The 13,607-nt window shown below is 42.6% G+C and overlaps 3 protein-coding genes across 4 annotated transcripts; 2 read left to right on the top strand and 1 right to left on the bottom strand.

The window, feature by feature from the left end:
• Positions 1-1,399: 1,399 nt before the first annotated feature.
• Positions 1,400-5,575, top strand: gins4 (GINS complex subunit 4 (Sld5 homolog)). The gene is made up of 8 exons (XM_071924256.2): positions 1,400-1,668; positions 1,850-1,936; positions 2,895-3,008; positions 3,118-3,215; positions 3,307-3,395; positions 3,521-3,611; positions 3,781-3,885; positions 4,201-5,575. The coding sequence occupies exons 1-7, from the start codon at positions 1,570-1,572 to the stop codon at positions 3,875-3,877; spliced, it is 675 nt and encodes a 224-aa protein (XP_071780357.1). The 5' UTR covers positions 1,400-1,569; the 3' UTR covers positions 3,878-3,885; positions 4,201-5,575.
• A 1,376-nt stretch (positions 5,576-6,951) lies between these two features.
• ppp1r3c2b (protein phosphatase 1 regulatory subunit 3C2, duplicate b) lies at positions 6,952-8,497 on the top strand. 2 transcript variants are annotated; one of them, XM_071924700.2, is made up of 3 exons: positions 6,952-7,000; positions 7,102-7,181; positions 7,415-8,497. In XM_071924700.2, the coding sequence occupies exons 2-3, from the start codon at positions 7,162-7,164 to the stop codon at positions 8,274-8,276; spliced, it is 882 nt and encodes a 293-aa protein (XP_071780801.2). In that variant the 5' UTR covers positions 6,952-7,000; positions 7,102-7,161; the 3' UTR covers positions 8,277-8,497. The 2 variants fall into 2 exon arrangements, with proteins under 2 accessions (XP_071780801.2, XP_071780812.2); XM_071924711.2 differs by having other exon boundaries at positions 6,960-7,004.
• A 1,303-nt stretch (positions 8,498-9,800) lies between these two features.
• On the bottom strand, positions 9,801-12,696 carry phyhip (phytanoyl-CoA 2-hydroxylase interacting protein). Its single transcript, XM_071924537.2, has 4 exons — positions 12,520-12,696; positions 10,934-11,108; positions 10,455-10,572; positions 9,801-10,356 (listed from the first exon to the last, which is right to left on the bottom strand). The coding sequence occupies exons 1-4, from the start codon at positions 12,694-12,696 to the stop codon at positions 9,810-9,812; spliced, it is 1,017 nt and encodes a 338-aa protein (XP_071780638.1). The 3' UTR covers positions 9,801-9,809.
• Between the last annotated feature and the right edge of the window lie 911 nt (positions 12,697-13,607).

Raw genomic sequence — 13,607 nt, 5'->3', positions numbered from 1 at the left:
GAGGAATCTGAGTTTTCTGACATTCTGACTCAGGCAGGCCACCATGTGCTTTGACACAAGACAGCTGGAAAAAGACAAGCAGATGAGGGCATCTCTGTTTATTTTGCAGCTGAGAGAGAGTGACAGACAAAGGAGGAGGGAGAGAGAGAGGGAGCCAGAGAGAGAGAGAGAGAGAGAGAGGGAGAAAAACAGAGAGAGAGATGGGAAAATTGTGAAGAGGAGACCATCAGACCAACACACATGGCACATTGAGTGTGGGAATCTCTCAAAATTTCACAAGGCGTGATTGGTCAGGAACTAGGAAGTCCTCACACACACTTATTAATTCCCATGTTTTGACAGGTGAGAACTTCGAACAAGTGTTAAAGTGTTATATTGTTATGTTTTTCATGGCAAAGTGACAGTGACAGTCAATTAACACTTTGTCTCCTATACCGACCAATTACCTCAAACAGTGACTGCAAAGTTACACACATGCATGAAGAACATACATTAGTTGTTATCTGCACGCTTCGCATCCTTGTGAATTGCCCATATCCTGTCTATGCCTAATCAGACTTTCTTTTACAGCATACTATGCCAACTGCCTCCTATTTAGACCTTGGTCTATATGCATCATGTCCAACAAGTAAATCTTGCTCTGCTACCATTCTAGCATTATTATTATTATCATTATTATAGTTAGGACATGAATGTGGATAAATAGACCAAGAGGATAAACAGGGCCATGTAGAACCTTTACAGTCACTATACCAGTGTGATAACAAACCATTTGTTTCTATATTAAATTGTTTGTTGGCTAAAGTGACATTTCACCAATACTTCACCCTAATATGTTGTCCCTATTTTGGGTGTAACTGATTCCCTTGTAAATGATTCTCACGATATTCCTAAATTCAATAGGTATTATGTTACAGTAGGCATAATTCATTCTGATTTCTACTACTACTAGGCTATTACTATTATATTTTTCCACTAGTATCCATGTTGATCTTTCACGTACGTAATGTAATTGAACTATCATTATCACAACAATGGTTCAGTGTGCAAGATATCTGTTCACGACTTTGGTGAGTGTCCCTTCAATGCTATTCTGAATGAATAGCCCCGCCCCCGAACCTACTACTGCTGCAAGACAAGTTTTAGTGAGTGAACCTGAACCGACCTTGTTGCAATTCTGTACACGCTCTTTCTTTCCATCTCGACCAATAAAACACTTTATGAAAACGACAATAATTTACACGGCATCAAAACATAATTTCATGGTATGAGGAAAACTTGTATGAACGTACGAACGTATGCACTGCAAGCAAAGCAGCAGAGATGCGTATTATGTCCGCATTTTTGATTCTCGCGAGAGTACTGTTTCAGTGGCGGGAATGTCATCCGAAACAAGGAAGGGACCTCTCCACTGAATACACGTTGCTATGGGATGGTAGTCGTTTCAGCATTAAGTTTCCCACACTATTCCTTTTGCATCGCTTTGAACGTTAGTTGAAAAGTCCAGTATCGAGTTATCGTTTGGGTGGAGCTTGGTATTTTTGTCTGCACACTTTGTCAGGGGGAATCATGTCGGACGCTTTGTCTGACGATGGCAGCGACATCAACCAAGATGACAGTCAGGAGGATGTTATGACTCCGGCGGAGCTCATCGCTAAACTCGAAGAGGTAAATGAACCCAAAATGATCCCACTTGACAATGTCAGCTCTTGCTTACATGACGTGGTGAAGTCACTAATAGTGGCTGTTGCACAGTCGATGCATAGAGTAACAGCACGACCTGCCAGTTCAGTTCAGGCTCAGTCAGTCAACAACATGCTTGTTGTGTCCCCCTCTCTCTAACTCCCAGGCTTGGCTGAATGAGAAGTTTTCACCAGAGCTGCTGGAAAACAAATCAGAGATGGTGGAGTGTGTGATGGAGCAGCTGACTCACATGGTAAATATCTTGCTCTACTTGTTTGTTTATGCTTACGTTATGAAAATGAAACTTCTGGTTAGCCTGCACTACTAACCTGCATTTCTAAAGGTTAGTGGAAAATAAAAAGGTGGGGAAACGATATAATATAAACAAAAATCAATCATATTTTCAGACAATATAGTTGATGCTTTATATTTATGCATGTTCTTTGCAAAGCCCTATCCTCATAACATAAATCAGTTTGATATTGCTTACTGTGTACACTGTGAATTTATGTCAGCTGAGTAAACTCTATTCTGCAGAGAAAAAGGTGGACAGTCTGAGTGTAGGTGGGTTTCTCCTTCATTACATCACTGGTTAGCAGGCTAAAACGCTTTTCCTTGAGATCTGCTGCGCTGCTGGCATCTGTTGTTTTCTGAAAAGTTTCTAGTTTCTAAAGAAAAATGGGTAATTCAGTGTGGGGCCTTTCTAAGGTCATAAAAGTCAGTCATTAGGTAATCTGGTTCACCCTAAGTGCAGTTACACAAATTTACCACACAGTACTATTGCACCATTTGTGATGAAATATTAATTTACTGTTGTAACTAACAGAAATGCCAACACAGTAGCATGTTGGGTTACAGACAGCTGTTGTGAAGCTACATGTAGATGTGTGTATCACCATAACCCCAAGGCTGCACTGTTGGGGTCTCAGTGCTAAACCTGCAGTTGTTTGGACTGTAGTGGATCTACACATTTCTGTAATCATTCATACAGTCTATGCTCAATAATACACAATAATTCTAGGGACACTGAAATATTCTAACATATACTGTATTTTCAGAGTGCTGTGGCTCTGGCCCTTGCACTTCTTACTACAGGTTGTGATGTTTGTGATTTCATGCTTATTTTTCTGCTGTGCCCATCGTTAGTCACTGTGAATAAATGGCTGTAATAGTGTTGATTTCTCACAGTGCCATGACCTTCCCCTCAACAGGAGGCCAACTTGCAGCGGGTGAGGAAAGGTGACGTGAAGGCCAGTGTCCACCGCATGGAGATAGACAGGATCCGCTTCGTCCTCAGCAGCTACCTGCGCTCTCGCCTGCAGAAGGTCAACCAAGTCAACAATACAACATGCACTATGACGCTCTCATCCGATTGGCTGCGGTATTTCACTCAGTGCCTGCTGACCAGATTATCTGTTTTTGCTCTGTGTTCAGATTGAAAAGTTCTTCCCACATGTCCTTGAGAAAGAAAAGTCTCGAGGTGAGGGAGATCCGTCATTCCTTTCACCCGAGGAGTTTGCTTTTGCCAAAGAGTGAGTATGATAACATTAACATCATGTGATAGTTTGAGAGACATTGTAACTGTATGTTTACACTGTTGCTGTTTTTCTGACATTCGTACAGATACTTGGCTAACACAGAAGCCTACCTGAAGGCCGTAGCGTTGAAACACATGCCCCCCAACCTGCAGGCAGTGGATATGCTGAAAGCAGGTAAAGGCTCTCTGGTAACCTCTTATAGAGTTGTAGCTTATAGTACAGTTGGCAGATGGAAGGATTCGCTCTGCCACGTTCAATCACTTGCACACTAAATCCTGTGTTTTCTAATATGCTCCCAGTTCCTGAGCCCTGCTTGGACTCCTTTGTGTTTCTGCGAGTGAAGGAGAGACAGGAAAACATCTTGGTCGAGCCTGAAACAGACGAGCAGAGGTGCATTAACTTTGTTCATCACATTCATTTACATTTCACTTGATAATTTGTCACTACTGTGCAGATGCCAGTAGGTGGCAGTGTTACCCTTATACATTGACTACCTGCTTATTTTTCTGTACAGATACTGAGTAACAGCTGATAATGTTTCCACTCTGTCTTCTGTCAGAGAGTATGTTGTAGATCTTGAAGAGGGCTCTCAGCATCTTATGCGGTACCGAACCATAGCACCACTTGTTTCAAGCGGAGCTGTGCAGTTAATTTAATTGTCACGGTAGGTAACAATGGATTGGCCTCATCATATTTCTCATTAACTGAATACTGCCCCCACACCCTGTTATCTGCTAATTCATTTCAGATCTTACATAAGCGACCGCTTCGTAGTGACATCTGGCTTTATTTTTAGCTCTCACTTTTTTTGCCTTGTACATGGTCTCTTGGCAACAGATTATAGAGGCAAATTCTCTCATTTAAGAAACACATTACATTTACAATAAGGTAGAACTTGCATTTTCACTGAACTGCAATATGATAATATGCTAATGCCATCATACTAACTTACTGTGTTTTTTTTTTTTTTATGTTTCAGGTCCTTTTGTCGCTGTGGATGTTTTTGGCTCCAGCACAATTATGAATTATAGAATGAGCAGTGGCTCATTTTCATAACGTTGAGGTAATGAGGAGTGGGCAGTTTCTCATCACCAGAACTTCAAAACTTCAAAACTGGAACTGGAATGACAAATCTGGGACTTACCTGCAGAGATGTGATACACATCACTCTCTCTTGAAGCCAGCCTCTCTTTATTGTCATGATCGGAGCCTGACTTGGACATTAACGCAAAGAGACTTTTGTTGTGACATAAATACAAGAATTGTGACTCCATGGAAAATGGAAAAAAAAACAGCAAATATAAGGTCTATTGCTGGTATTGTTAGAAATGAATGCTAGGCATATTACAGTATGTCTTTGGAAGCAAATGAATGCTAGAAGTGACACAGAGCACATTTAATCAGATGTGATTGCAAGTGTATAACATTCGACATGATGGGTCAGAAGATTAGCAGACCACATGAACCTTCTCCACCATACCAGCATTTTGATTGTTGATGTTTCCTTGGTCACGTCACAACATAACTTTGGTTAAACCCTTTATATGACGACATTAACAATTTGTTTCTGTCACTAATACATAATTTGTATACAGTGCATTCGGTGTATGCTTGTGTTTGGTGTCTTTGGAGCAGGTAGGGACAAGTTGTATCTGGAAATCTGCTAATTCATCGGCCTTCCTGTTACTATATCCGGATGACTCACAGTTGTGGATTTATCTCTGTTGCTCAATGACAAGATGCATCACACAACTGGGAGGCATGATTTCGTCAGCACAGTCTGTGATGTTGCGGGAAATGTTACTGCCTCATGGTGTACGTGTTAACATGCATGCATCAGTGAGAGAAAGTAGCACCTTTTGATCGACATTTTGAAGACAGTCACAATTATATTAGTGGGAGTTACTCATTATAATTAATAGATGGGATCCCATTCATGTTCAGATACCTATATCTTGTCACCTAGAGTATCAAATACTAGTTTGGTGTGCGACGTGCATTTCAACACGACGCCCCCTATTCATTTGGCCACCTGGCCTGCCAGAGGTATTCTGATGAAACAGGATGAATGAATACCTGAGTAGTGAGATAATACATGGCATTGTTTATCTAACTTCCAGCATTAAGGCATTGTCTTTGTGCGCCTTGTGCTTCCACATTACATTTTTGGTTTTACCCTAAAAGGACTTGAATTAGCTGGAACATTGTCTTCTCTGAGACATAATTGTGGTAATTGCATTGTTATGTAAGGTTTTCAGAGGGGGTTTTCAATGCTTATTATATTTGCCCTCACACAAATTGCCAAGTTATTGGAACTAATCGGGGACTGAGAGAGTGGGCTGTGCAAAACTGAACTGCCTGTCAACACACTGCCATCCTCTTAAACTACAGTGCTAATCTGGCTAATATGGTAGTTTCTAACACCATGTTAAGAGATTAGGAATAATACGCTGACTACATTTCCATATAGATAGCTGCTGGATTATCTAACCAACCTGACTGAAGCAGTCAAACATGCATTGGATTATCTGTAATCTGAAAAAATTAAGTTTGATTGGAGCCAGTCTCCATTCTGGGTTGTTTACATTTGGAGCAGCATGTGGAGTAAATTAACCCTATTAATGAAGATTAATATGTAGGTAAATGCAAACAGGGTTCCCACAGGCTTTGAAAATCCTTGAAAATTTGTGGATTTGAGAAAGATTCTTAAAGATTTTGAAAATGAATAGATGGCCTTAAAAGCATTTCATTTTTTATCACAATATAGCACCCAAATTCATCTCTGGATCTCTCCTCACATCCTGAGGAAAACCCTATGATGGATATTTGTGTTGGTATAGCAACAGTTTTAAAATGAATGATTTCACCATGAGTTATTGATTTGACAAGATCATGAATACAAAACGAGGCCTCTATGATATCTAATTTTGACCAATGTCATGTCTTACCCCAAAACATGCCAATTTTGAGTCCTTGAAAGTCATTGAAAAGACCTTGAATTTGTCCAAGGGAGTCTGAGAACCCTGTGCATAATACATGTTGAGGCCTATGTTACCCGATATGTATACTCTGGAGTGATCAAGACCATAACTTTTGAGTCACATGCAGGAGTGAAAAATTACCTTGTTTAATAGCTTCCTCCTTAGGTGACACGCGTGCTGACAGTGTTTCGTAACACGGCTGTCCTCAGGGTCACACAGACGCAAAAGAGGGTCTGTGGGACAGCGATCCCATCAGGACAGGAGCCAGCTAGCAGAATACTTGAATCAAGGCCCAGGTTTCAGTGGGATCATGGGTCCATCAACAGGGCCGGGAATAGAGCCCAGGATGACTGGAATAGTTTCCACAATGTAGAGGAGAATAGAATTACATAGACCTGCGTGGGCTTCATCACCCCATTAGCATGGATCAATACAGCTCTAGGGTGTCATTGTAAAACCATAATTTCACTCTCACGTCTGACATACTGCAGTAAAAGATGATTTCTGTTACCGGTCAAATATTTGATTATGCTGCATGCACAGTACAGCCTTTAAGAACTTAAATTTAAATGCTATTTCTATAAATGATCTGAAATCTGCATTATAGGTATGTCTACACAAAAACCATCAGCCAAACATAAAAAAGTGATATTCGCCTGATTGGTCAGGAGAGTAGAGGGGGTGGAGCATGTGAGGTGACATCTTAACTGAGGTGGTATAAATAGGATGTTATGCCAGATTCTCCTGCAGGCAAAGGGATGACTGAGACTAAAGACATCAACTTGCTGCTGGGAGATTGTAAGTAAGACTTTTTTTTTTTTAAATCTAAGTAAGACTCCTACAATGGGCTGCCATCTGTATCAATACTGACCTACTGAAAACTTGTCTTTATTTTGTAGAAGATACTCCAACCTGACATTGAGGGCAATATTCCCTTCACTCTGCACCAGAATACCAGTATGGAGATGACCAGCGAAATGTAAGAGCTTGCCACAAACAATTCTGTGCTGGTGTGGGGTGCATTTTCAATCATCTAATAATTATTATCACTTTTTTGTATCATATCACCTTAATCCTGTGATCCATTTTTTAATGCACCCCACACAATTGCAATTCCTATTTTGGACATACCTTGTGTGTACAAAATAATTGTCATCACAGCTCTAGGGTAGTACTCTTTATTTATTGACATTACTGATTATCTCTTCCAAGGGTCCTACCAATGTTTGGCTTTGGGTCAATGGCCCAGTCATCTGGGCTTGTGGAGATTGCTGTGAGGCTGTGCTTGAACCAACGCAAAGAACTGTGTCCTCACGTTTGGGTGCCTATTCTGAAGCCCCAGCGACCTTGCATCCGGTCTCCGGTTTCACAACAGCTATCCTCTGACATGTTAAGCCAAGTGTTCCTCACCCCACCGCTGTCATGCTTCCTGGATGATATGGACGATGACGACTTGATTCCAATCAAGAACAAACGCGTGGTGTTCGCCGACTCCAAAGGACTGTCTCTAACAGCAGTGCGAGTCTTTTCTGAGGATGAGGAGCACTCTGACTTGGACCCGCTGCCTTCGCTGCAGGAGCTGGGAAGCATGACGGAGGTTGGCTATAGCTGCACCGTCAGCACATGCTGCCCGGGAACTCGGCTTAAACTGGGCTTCCCGCAGCCCTCGGCAGATTTCCAGGCCTTTCGCGCCAAGCTGGCAGAGAGCATGGTCACCCTGGAGAACTGCAGCGTGACCGAGCAGGCCCTCCAAGGTACCGTCCGCGTGAGGAACATCAGCTTCCAGAAGGATGTGCGGGTACGTATCACCTTTGACTCCTGGCAGAGCTGCAGAGATTTGCCCTGCAAGTACTTACAGAAACGCTACGGAGGACCACAGACGGACATCTTTCAATTTGACATTGCCATTCCTAAAGTACTCGATGCCAAGAGGAAGATAGAGTTCTGTTTGAGCTATTTGCCGGGGGGGCACAGCATGCCTTTTTGGGACAATAACAACGGGCAGAATTACAGCATCACCGTCTGCGTAAGTTCCCATCTCTGTCATGGCAAGCACCCACGTGAAAGGTCATGACCTATTCAATCCAGACATGATCCCTACTCACTATCATTACATAGTGTTGTTGTCAAATTTCTTGTAGCTGTACTAGATGTGGATGACGTGCATTGCTTTTGATTCATTTGAACTGAAATTTTGAAATATTTTGAAATTATTCCCTCTGTAATTATCCTGTTTATTTTGGTACTTGTATTGTCCTAAATGTTTATGCATCTTGAAAAAAAAACATTTCATGATTTGGAGTTTCTCTGTGTTTTTTTTTGCTTGCATTGAATTTTCTTTATGTTCTTCTTTAATATTTATATTCAGCATCAAATGGATGGCCTTTTTTCAGTCTACTCAATCTTTTGTCAGTCAGAGTTGTTAAGGGTGCATACATTAATGTCCTACTTTCTGGCCACCCATCAGCCCATGCATTTCACTGCTGCATCAGAGAGGGGATCCCTTTCACTTGAGGCGTTTTTGGAATCTCTATATAGGTCATGGGTTGCTGGGTAGAGGGTAACAGAGCGCCCATAGGGGGGAGAAACTAATCTTAGCTCAGCACCGGCGTTTACAGAACTGAAGCTTAATGTCAGAGACTGATCGCAGGGGCTTTTGTGACATTGTCTTTCCCATTACCTCCCTCATAAGTTCAATAGTCTGAGACACTGATGCAATGGCCCTGCTTTTACTGTCACATAGCACCCAGTAAAAGTTGAAGAGCCTATTGTGCAAGATTTTGACTTCCTGTATCATGAAGTAATATACAGTAAAGTATTTCATAATCCTAACTCTAAAATGAGTTTCTCAAATGTTGTAATGTGACAGCAGGAACATTGGATACTAGATAGAAAGCTAAATTACAATATAGCACTAATCCTTGAACATTTGGCAGTTATTTCTTTGTTTCAAAAAAAAAAAAAAAAGAGCATCACAGGGAGTAGAACTATGGTTTACAGGAAACATGACTCATGGCTCTATAATGTTGAGACCCATTGATGATATTTTTAACAAGGTCATTCTGTTAACATTTGCTTGTATCACATACAACTTCTTTTAAAATAAATACAGTAGAAATAAGCAATCGTCTCAAACCAATAGCACAGTAAAACAGAAATCTAAATCAAACACAAAGATCGTAGGGGGGGGGGGGAATGTAAATCAAAAGATTCTGAAAAGGATATTTTAAAAAAAAGTCATGAGGACAGCAAAGTGCACAATTGACAAAGAAGGACCTCAAATTGTCACCTAAACCCTATCATTTCTTGAATGACTCTTTTTGTCCAAGGGGCATGGATTGGACATTTAATTCCAGCTGCGATCATGATGATTAATGGAGTTCTGTAAAACACATTGTAAACATCATCTATTTAATACTCACTACTCTAGTCCAGGCAGGAGGGAAGAGGGGAAGCAGCATGCACACACCCCATGAGGTGGGCTGTACCCGCTGTGTTCAGAGTTACACAAGATGGGTTTCAACTGTTTCGCTGTATTTGTCTGAGTTGTTCAACAGAGTGCCTTTCAACATTACAGATACACACTCACTCTCCCATGTCGGCTCCCTCAGCGGCCCACGCTGATGTTGCACACCTTGCAGCTAGGGTCTTTCTTGGCGTTGGCTGTGGTCAGACTCATCAGCTGGTGGTGCCCGCTGATCTGCTCCACGGTGCCCTGGTCCAGATGGAGAGGCTCTGTGAACAGCACCTCCAGGATGACGTCACTGGCGTGGCAGAACAGAGGCTCCTCCCCCGGCCTCTGGGGGGCAGTGTATGTCAGGAAGGGGTTGGAGGCCAAGTCCAGCATGGGGAGCCGGGTGCGACAGAAGCCGTCTCCCTCCGAGCCGACGGGGGCCAGCACCAGCACCACATAGTGGTAGGCCGTGTACATACAGTAGAAGTCTGCGAAATACAGGGAGGTGTTGGGGTTCAGCAGGTTTCCGGCTGGGACCTGGAAACGCAGGGGGCCGTAGGGGGAGTCTTTGGGAGGGAGGCCCGTGTCAAACTCTGTGTTGCAGCTGAGGAAGACTCCGTGCAGTTTGCCATTAATGGGAGAACCGTGACTCCCGCTGCTGTCTTTTAGGGCTGGGCGCATCACCCCTCCACATTCATTTCTAGTCCAAGAGACGAGGAGGAAAAGAGCATTGCTGTTAACTGTTGGTCTTGTTTTTGGTATACAATAGATAACTGAATGAATGCAGGCAGCACTGACCTGACATGGTGGAAGTAGTCTGGGTGCTGGTTGCGATAAAACACAGAGAATTTCAGCAATCTCCCTGCAGAGCCCTTGGCCTTATCAAGAAGCTGCTGGAGGTGGTCCATGGCGTAGTCTGCGAAGTTTATAGGAGTTGTATTATAATTCCAGAAGCCAATTCTGCTGTGCAGCTCATTATGCAGAACAATAAGAACAACAAATGGGGCTCTCAAATCTAAAACACTAGGTGCAAACACATGGATATACTCAGGACAAATATTGGTATGTCTGCACTGCGTTTTGAATGCTGATGACTTTCTGGTTCTGAAATGCATTTGTTTTTGGCCACTGCTGTGCACTGAAGAGCATTAAAACATACTTTTAATGCTCTTCTTAATGCTAATTAGTTTCTTTTCTACTTTTGTCTGTTAACTTGTTTTGGCATTACTGTATAAACAATCAGTGTTACATTAGCTGTCAGTTATGTTATGTCATACCCCCAGTGCAGAACTCCACCACCTGGCTCCACTCTGACACCAGGTAATCACCGTCTGGCTGTCGGACAGCAGTTTGGACAGCAACACAGTACTCCTTCCGTGGGCTCAGGAACCAGTGTCCCCGCACTGCCATGGGAAGAGGCACAGCCTTGGCCACCAGCTTGGTTGGCACATCCTGCAGGACGAAGCAGGTAGGAACTGACAGTCAGGTAATGGCACAATTAGGTGATACAGCACATATTCATCAAGATGTTTGATCATAATGGACAGGATGCAAGGTTTTAACAGGCTGCTGTAGAGGCTATGTTTTAGAGAAAGCGTATCATTTGCAAAATTTAAATGCAAATTAAGTCAAGCATTTTCCTCCATAAACTTTGCCTTATCAGCAGGATATTCCATTTCAAGCCCAAGCTGCGGTATCTAGGATACGTCTAATCAAATCAGTGGCTTTGTTTTGGCCAAGGCCTCTAAGAAGCACAGCTAATTACTACAAGCTCAGAGGGCCATATATCCATGGCAACATCGCTGATGCAAGTTTGTTTGTGTCACTTTGTATATCAGAGACAGACAACACGTCTTCCAATCAAGAACAATACATTCCTTCCCCTGTATTGACAGCATAAAGGCGTCAGATGTTTTCAGCTTCTGAATAACAGAGGCAATAATAAGCCATAATTACAGTCAGTATCTGTCAATATAAGCCCAAGAGAGATGATAAATTTATACTTTAGCTACTGACTCAGAAATGATTGGCTGAATAGAAAGAAAAAAAACGCTTTAATGACGATAACTCTATTACTTTATGGACAGATAAATCACAAAATCCTGTATTCAACCCATTTAAAGGAAAAATTTTATTTGGATTTCTTGCTTCATGTAATAAATCTCTGTCAAAACTGAACTTTTCATTTAGGAATATTTGGATAAATAAAGCTTAAAACGTCTGTATATCACTTGTGAATATATTGTAATGCTACATATGTTCAGATAAATCCAATTGCAAATTGTCTCTTTTTTTTCGGCATTAATTGCCATTAGCCATTAGTTAAATTAAATAAAACAAGAAATTTGCTTGCATTGATTTTGTAAAATAATGAATATGAAACCTGTTCTGTGCTGTAGCTGTATTTGTCAGTTTTTGTCCATTCTAGTGAGAAACATATGAGTGAGTCACTGGCCTGAAGCTGTTGACTATGCATATTTCCCATGTTGCCTGTATTGGAAGTGACTGAAAGGGCGCTAGCACTATTCTCTGAGTTCAGGCTAATGCACAATAGTGTCACATACACTTATCATGAGGCAGTAAGGCTCATCTGTTCACCCAGCTAGACCTGTGCAAAACACACTCTGCTGTCTCATTTAAACAATCCCTCAGAAGGTCAGACAAGAAGGACGTGTTATCAGATCGTGTTTTGCAAGGCAGATTTTTTTCAGCAGCAAAACAACACAGAATGATGTGAAGCTGGAACATGAACCCAGACAGCAGGAGGCAGACCGCTGGGAGGAAAGACAGATGAACGTTACGTCTGGGGCGAGAGGAGTGGGGTAGGTGCATGAGGTCGTGGAGCACTTTCAGTTTGTCAGACCCTGTGTTTAAAGCGGTTGGGATCCTTGCTCTCCTTGCGGCTCAGGTCTATGAAGAAGTGCGTGGCCCTGGCCGTGTCCTCGGGCGTCATGTCCCACATGATGCGGAAGGAGTCGCAGGTCACCTCACAGATCTGGATGTTGCGCGGGGTGGACAGAGGGGCGTCCATGTCTGCCATGTCTGTCATCTGCCATCAAACCGAGAGATGAAAGGGGATGGTGAGACTCAATGGTAATCTGGGACCATCGTTACAGTGCTGGAGAATGGCAACATCTGTTCAGGGAGATTAAATTGTATCGGACAGTGTTCACAGTGAGCCGCAAAGTGGAAACAGTTCTGAAGCGCCACGGCTGAATACACCTCAAACAGAATCCAATTAACCTTTGGTGAAGGGACGTGTGTTTGGCCACATCGTGTCCCAGCTCTTTATTTGCTGCCCTTCTCCCTTCTTCCCTCCTCCCCTATTTCTTACCCTCCACTGACATTTCCCATCCCAAAACAAACAACTCAGTACTACGCTCCCAGCCAAGTGACTGGCCTCTGCATTTCATAATCCACCTACAGCAGTCTCCTGGCAACCACGCATCTGAGGGCTCTCTCTCTCTCGCTGAATCGGTTGACAAAAATCTCTCGCTCTTCATCTGTGATTCCAAAGGAAGGGGTCACAAGCAAAAAACGCCACCGCACTCCTCAGCAGCAATGCTAAATTGAAAGTAACTTTTTTTTTCCTTTTTTTTTTAAAACCACTTCTGCCTTAATTAAAGCTCTTCACTAAAAGCGCATGAGTTTTGAAACAGCTGAGCAAGTGAACCGCTTGCGGCTCGAGGGAAATGGTCCGGCAGTTTTTACAGCATTTGGGCAGAAACAGGGAAGGTTTAAATAGGTGTCAGCAGCAGGTGATGTATGATCATATTTATTTAGTTGCCCATCAGAGCCATTGGATCCAGGCCGGTGCACGCAGCCTTGAGGACCAGACTGGGTGTAATCTGTGGGTCAGCCTATTGTGTTTGATTATCTGTCACCTTCCCTCTCCTAAATTGATGGTCTCTCTCATGTCTCTTGTAGTGTGTGAACAATGGTAATCTTTTT

Source organism: Centroberyx gerrardi, chromosome 8 (assembly GCF_048128805.1).
Source record: "Centroberyx gerrardi isolate f3 chromosome 8, fCenGer3.hap1.cur.20231027, whole genome shotgun sequence".
Taxonomy (NCBI): domain Eukaryota; kingdom Metazoa; phylum Chordata; class Actinopteri; order Beryciformes; family Berycidae; genus Centroberyx; species Centroberyx gerrardi.
Note: the sequence above shows the minus strand (reverse complement) of the source record. Positions and strands in the feature narration are given on the sequence as shown.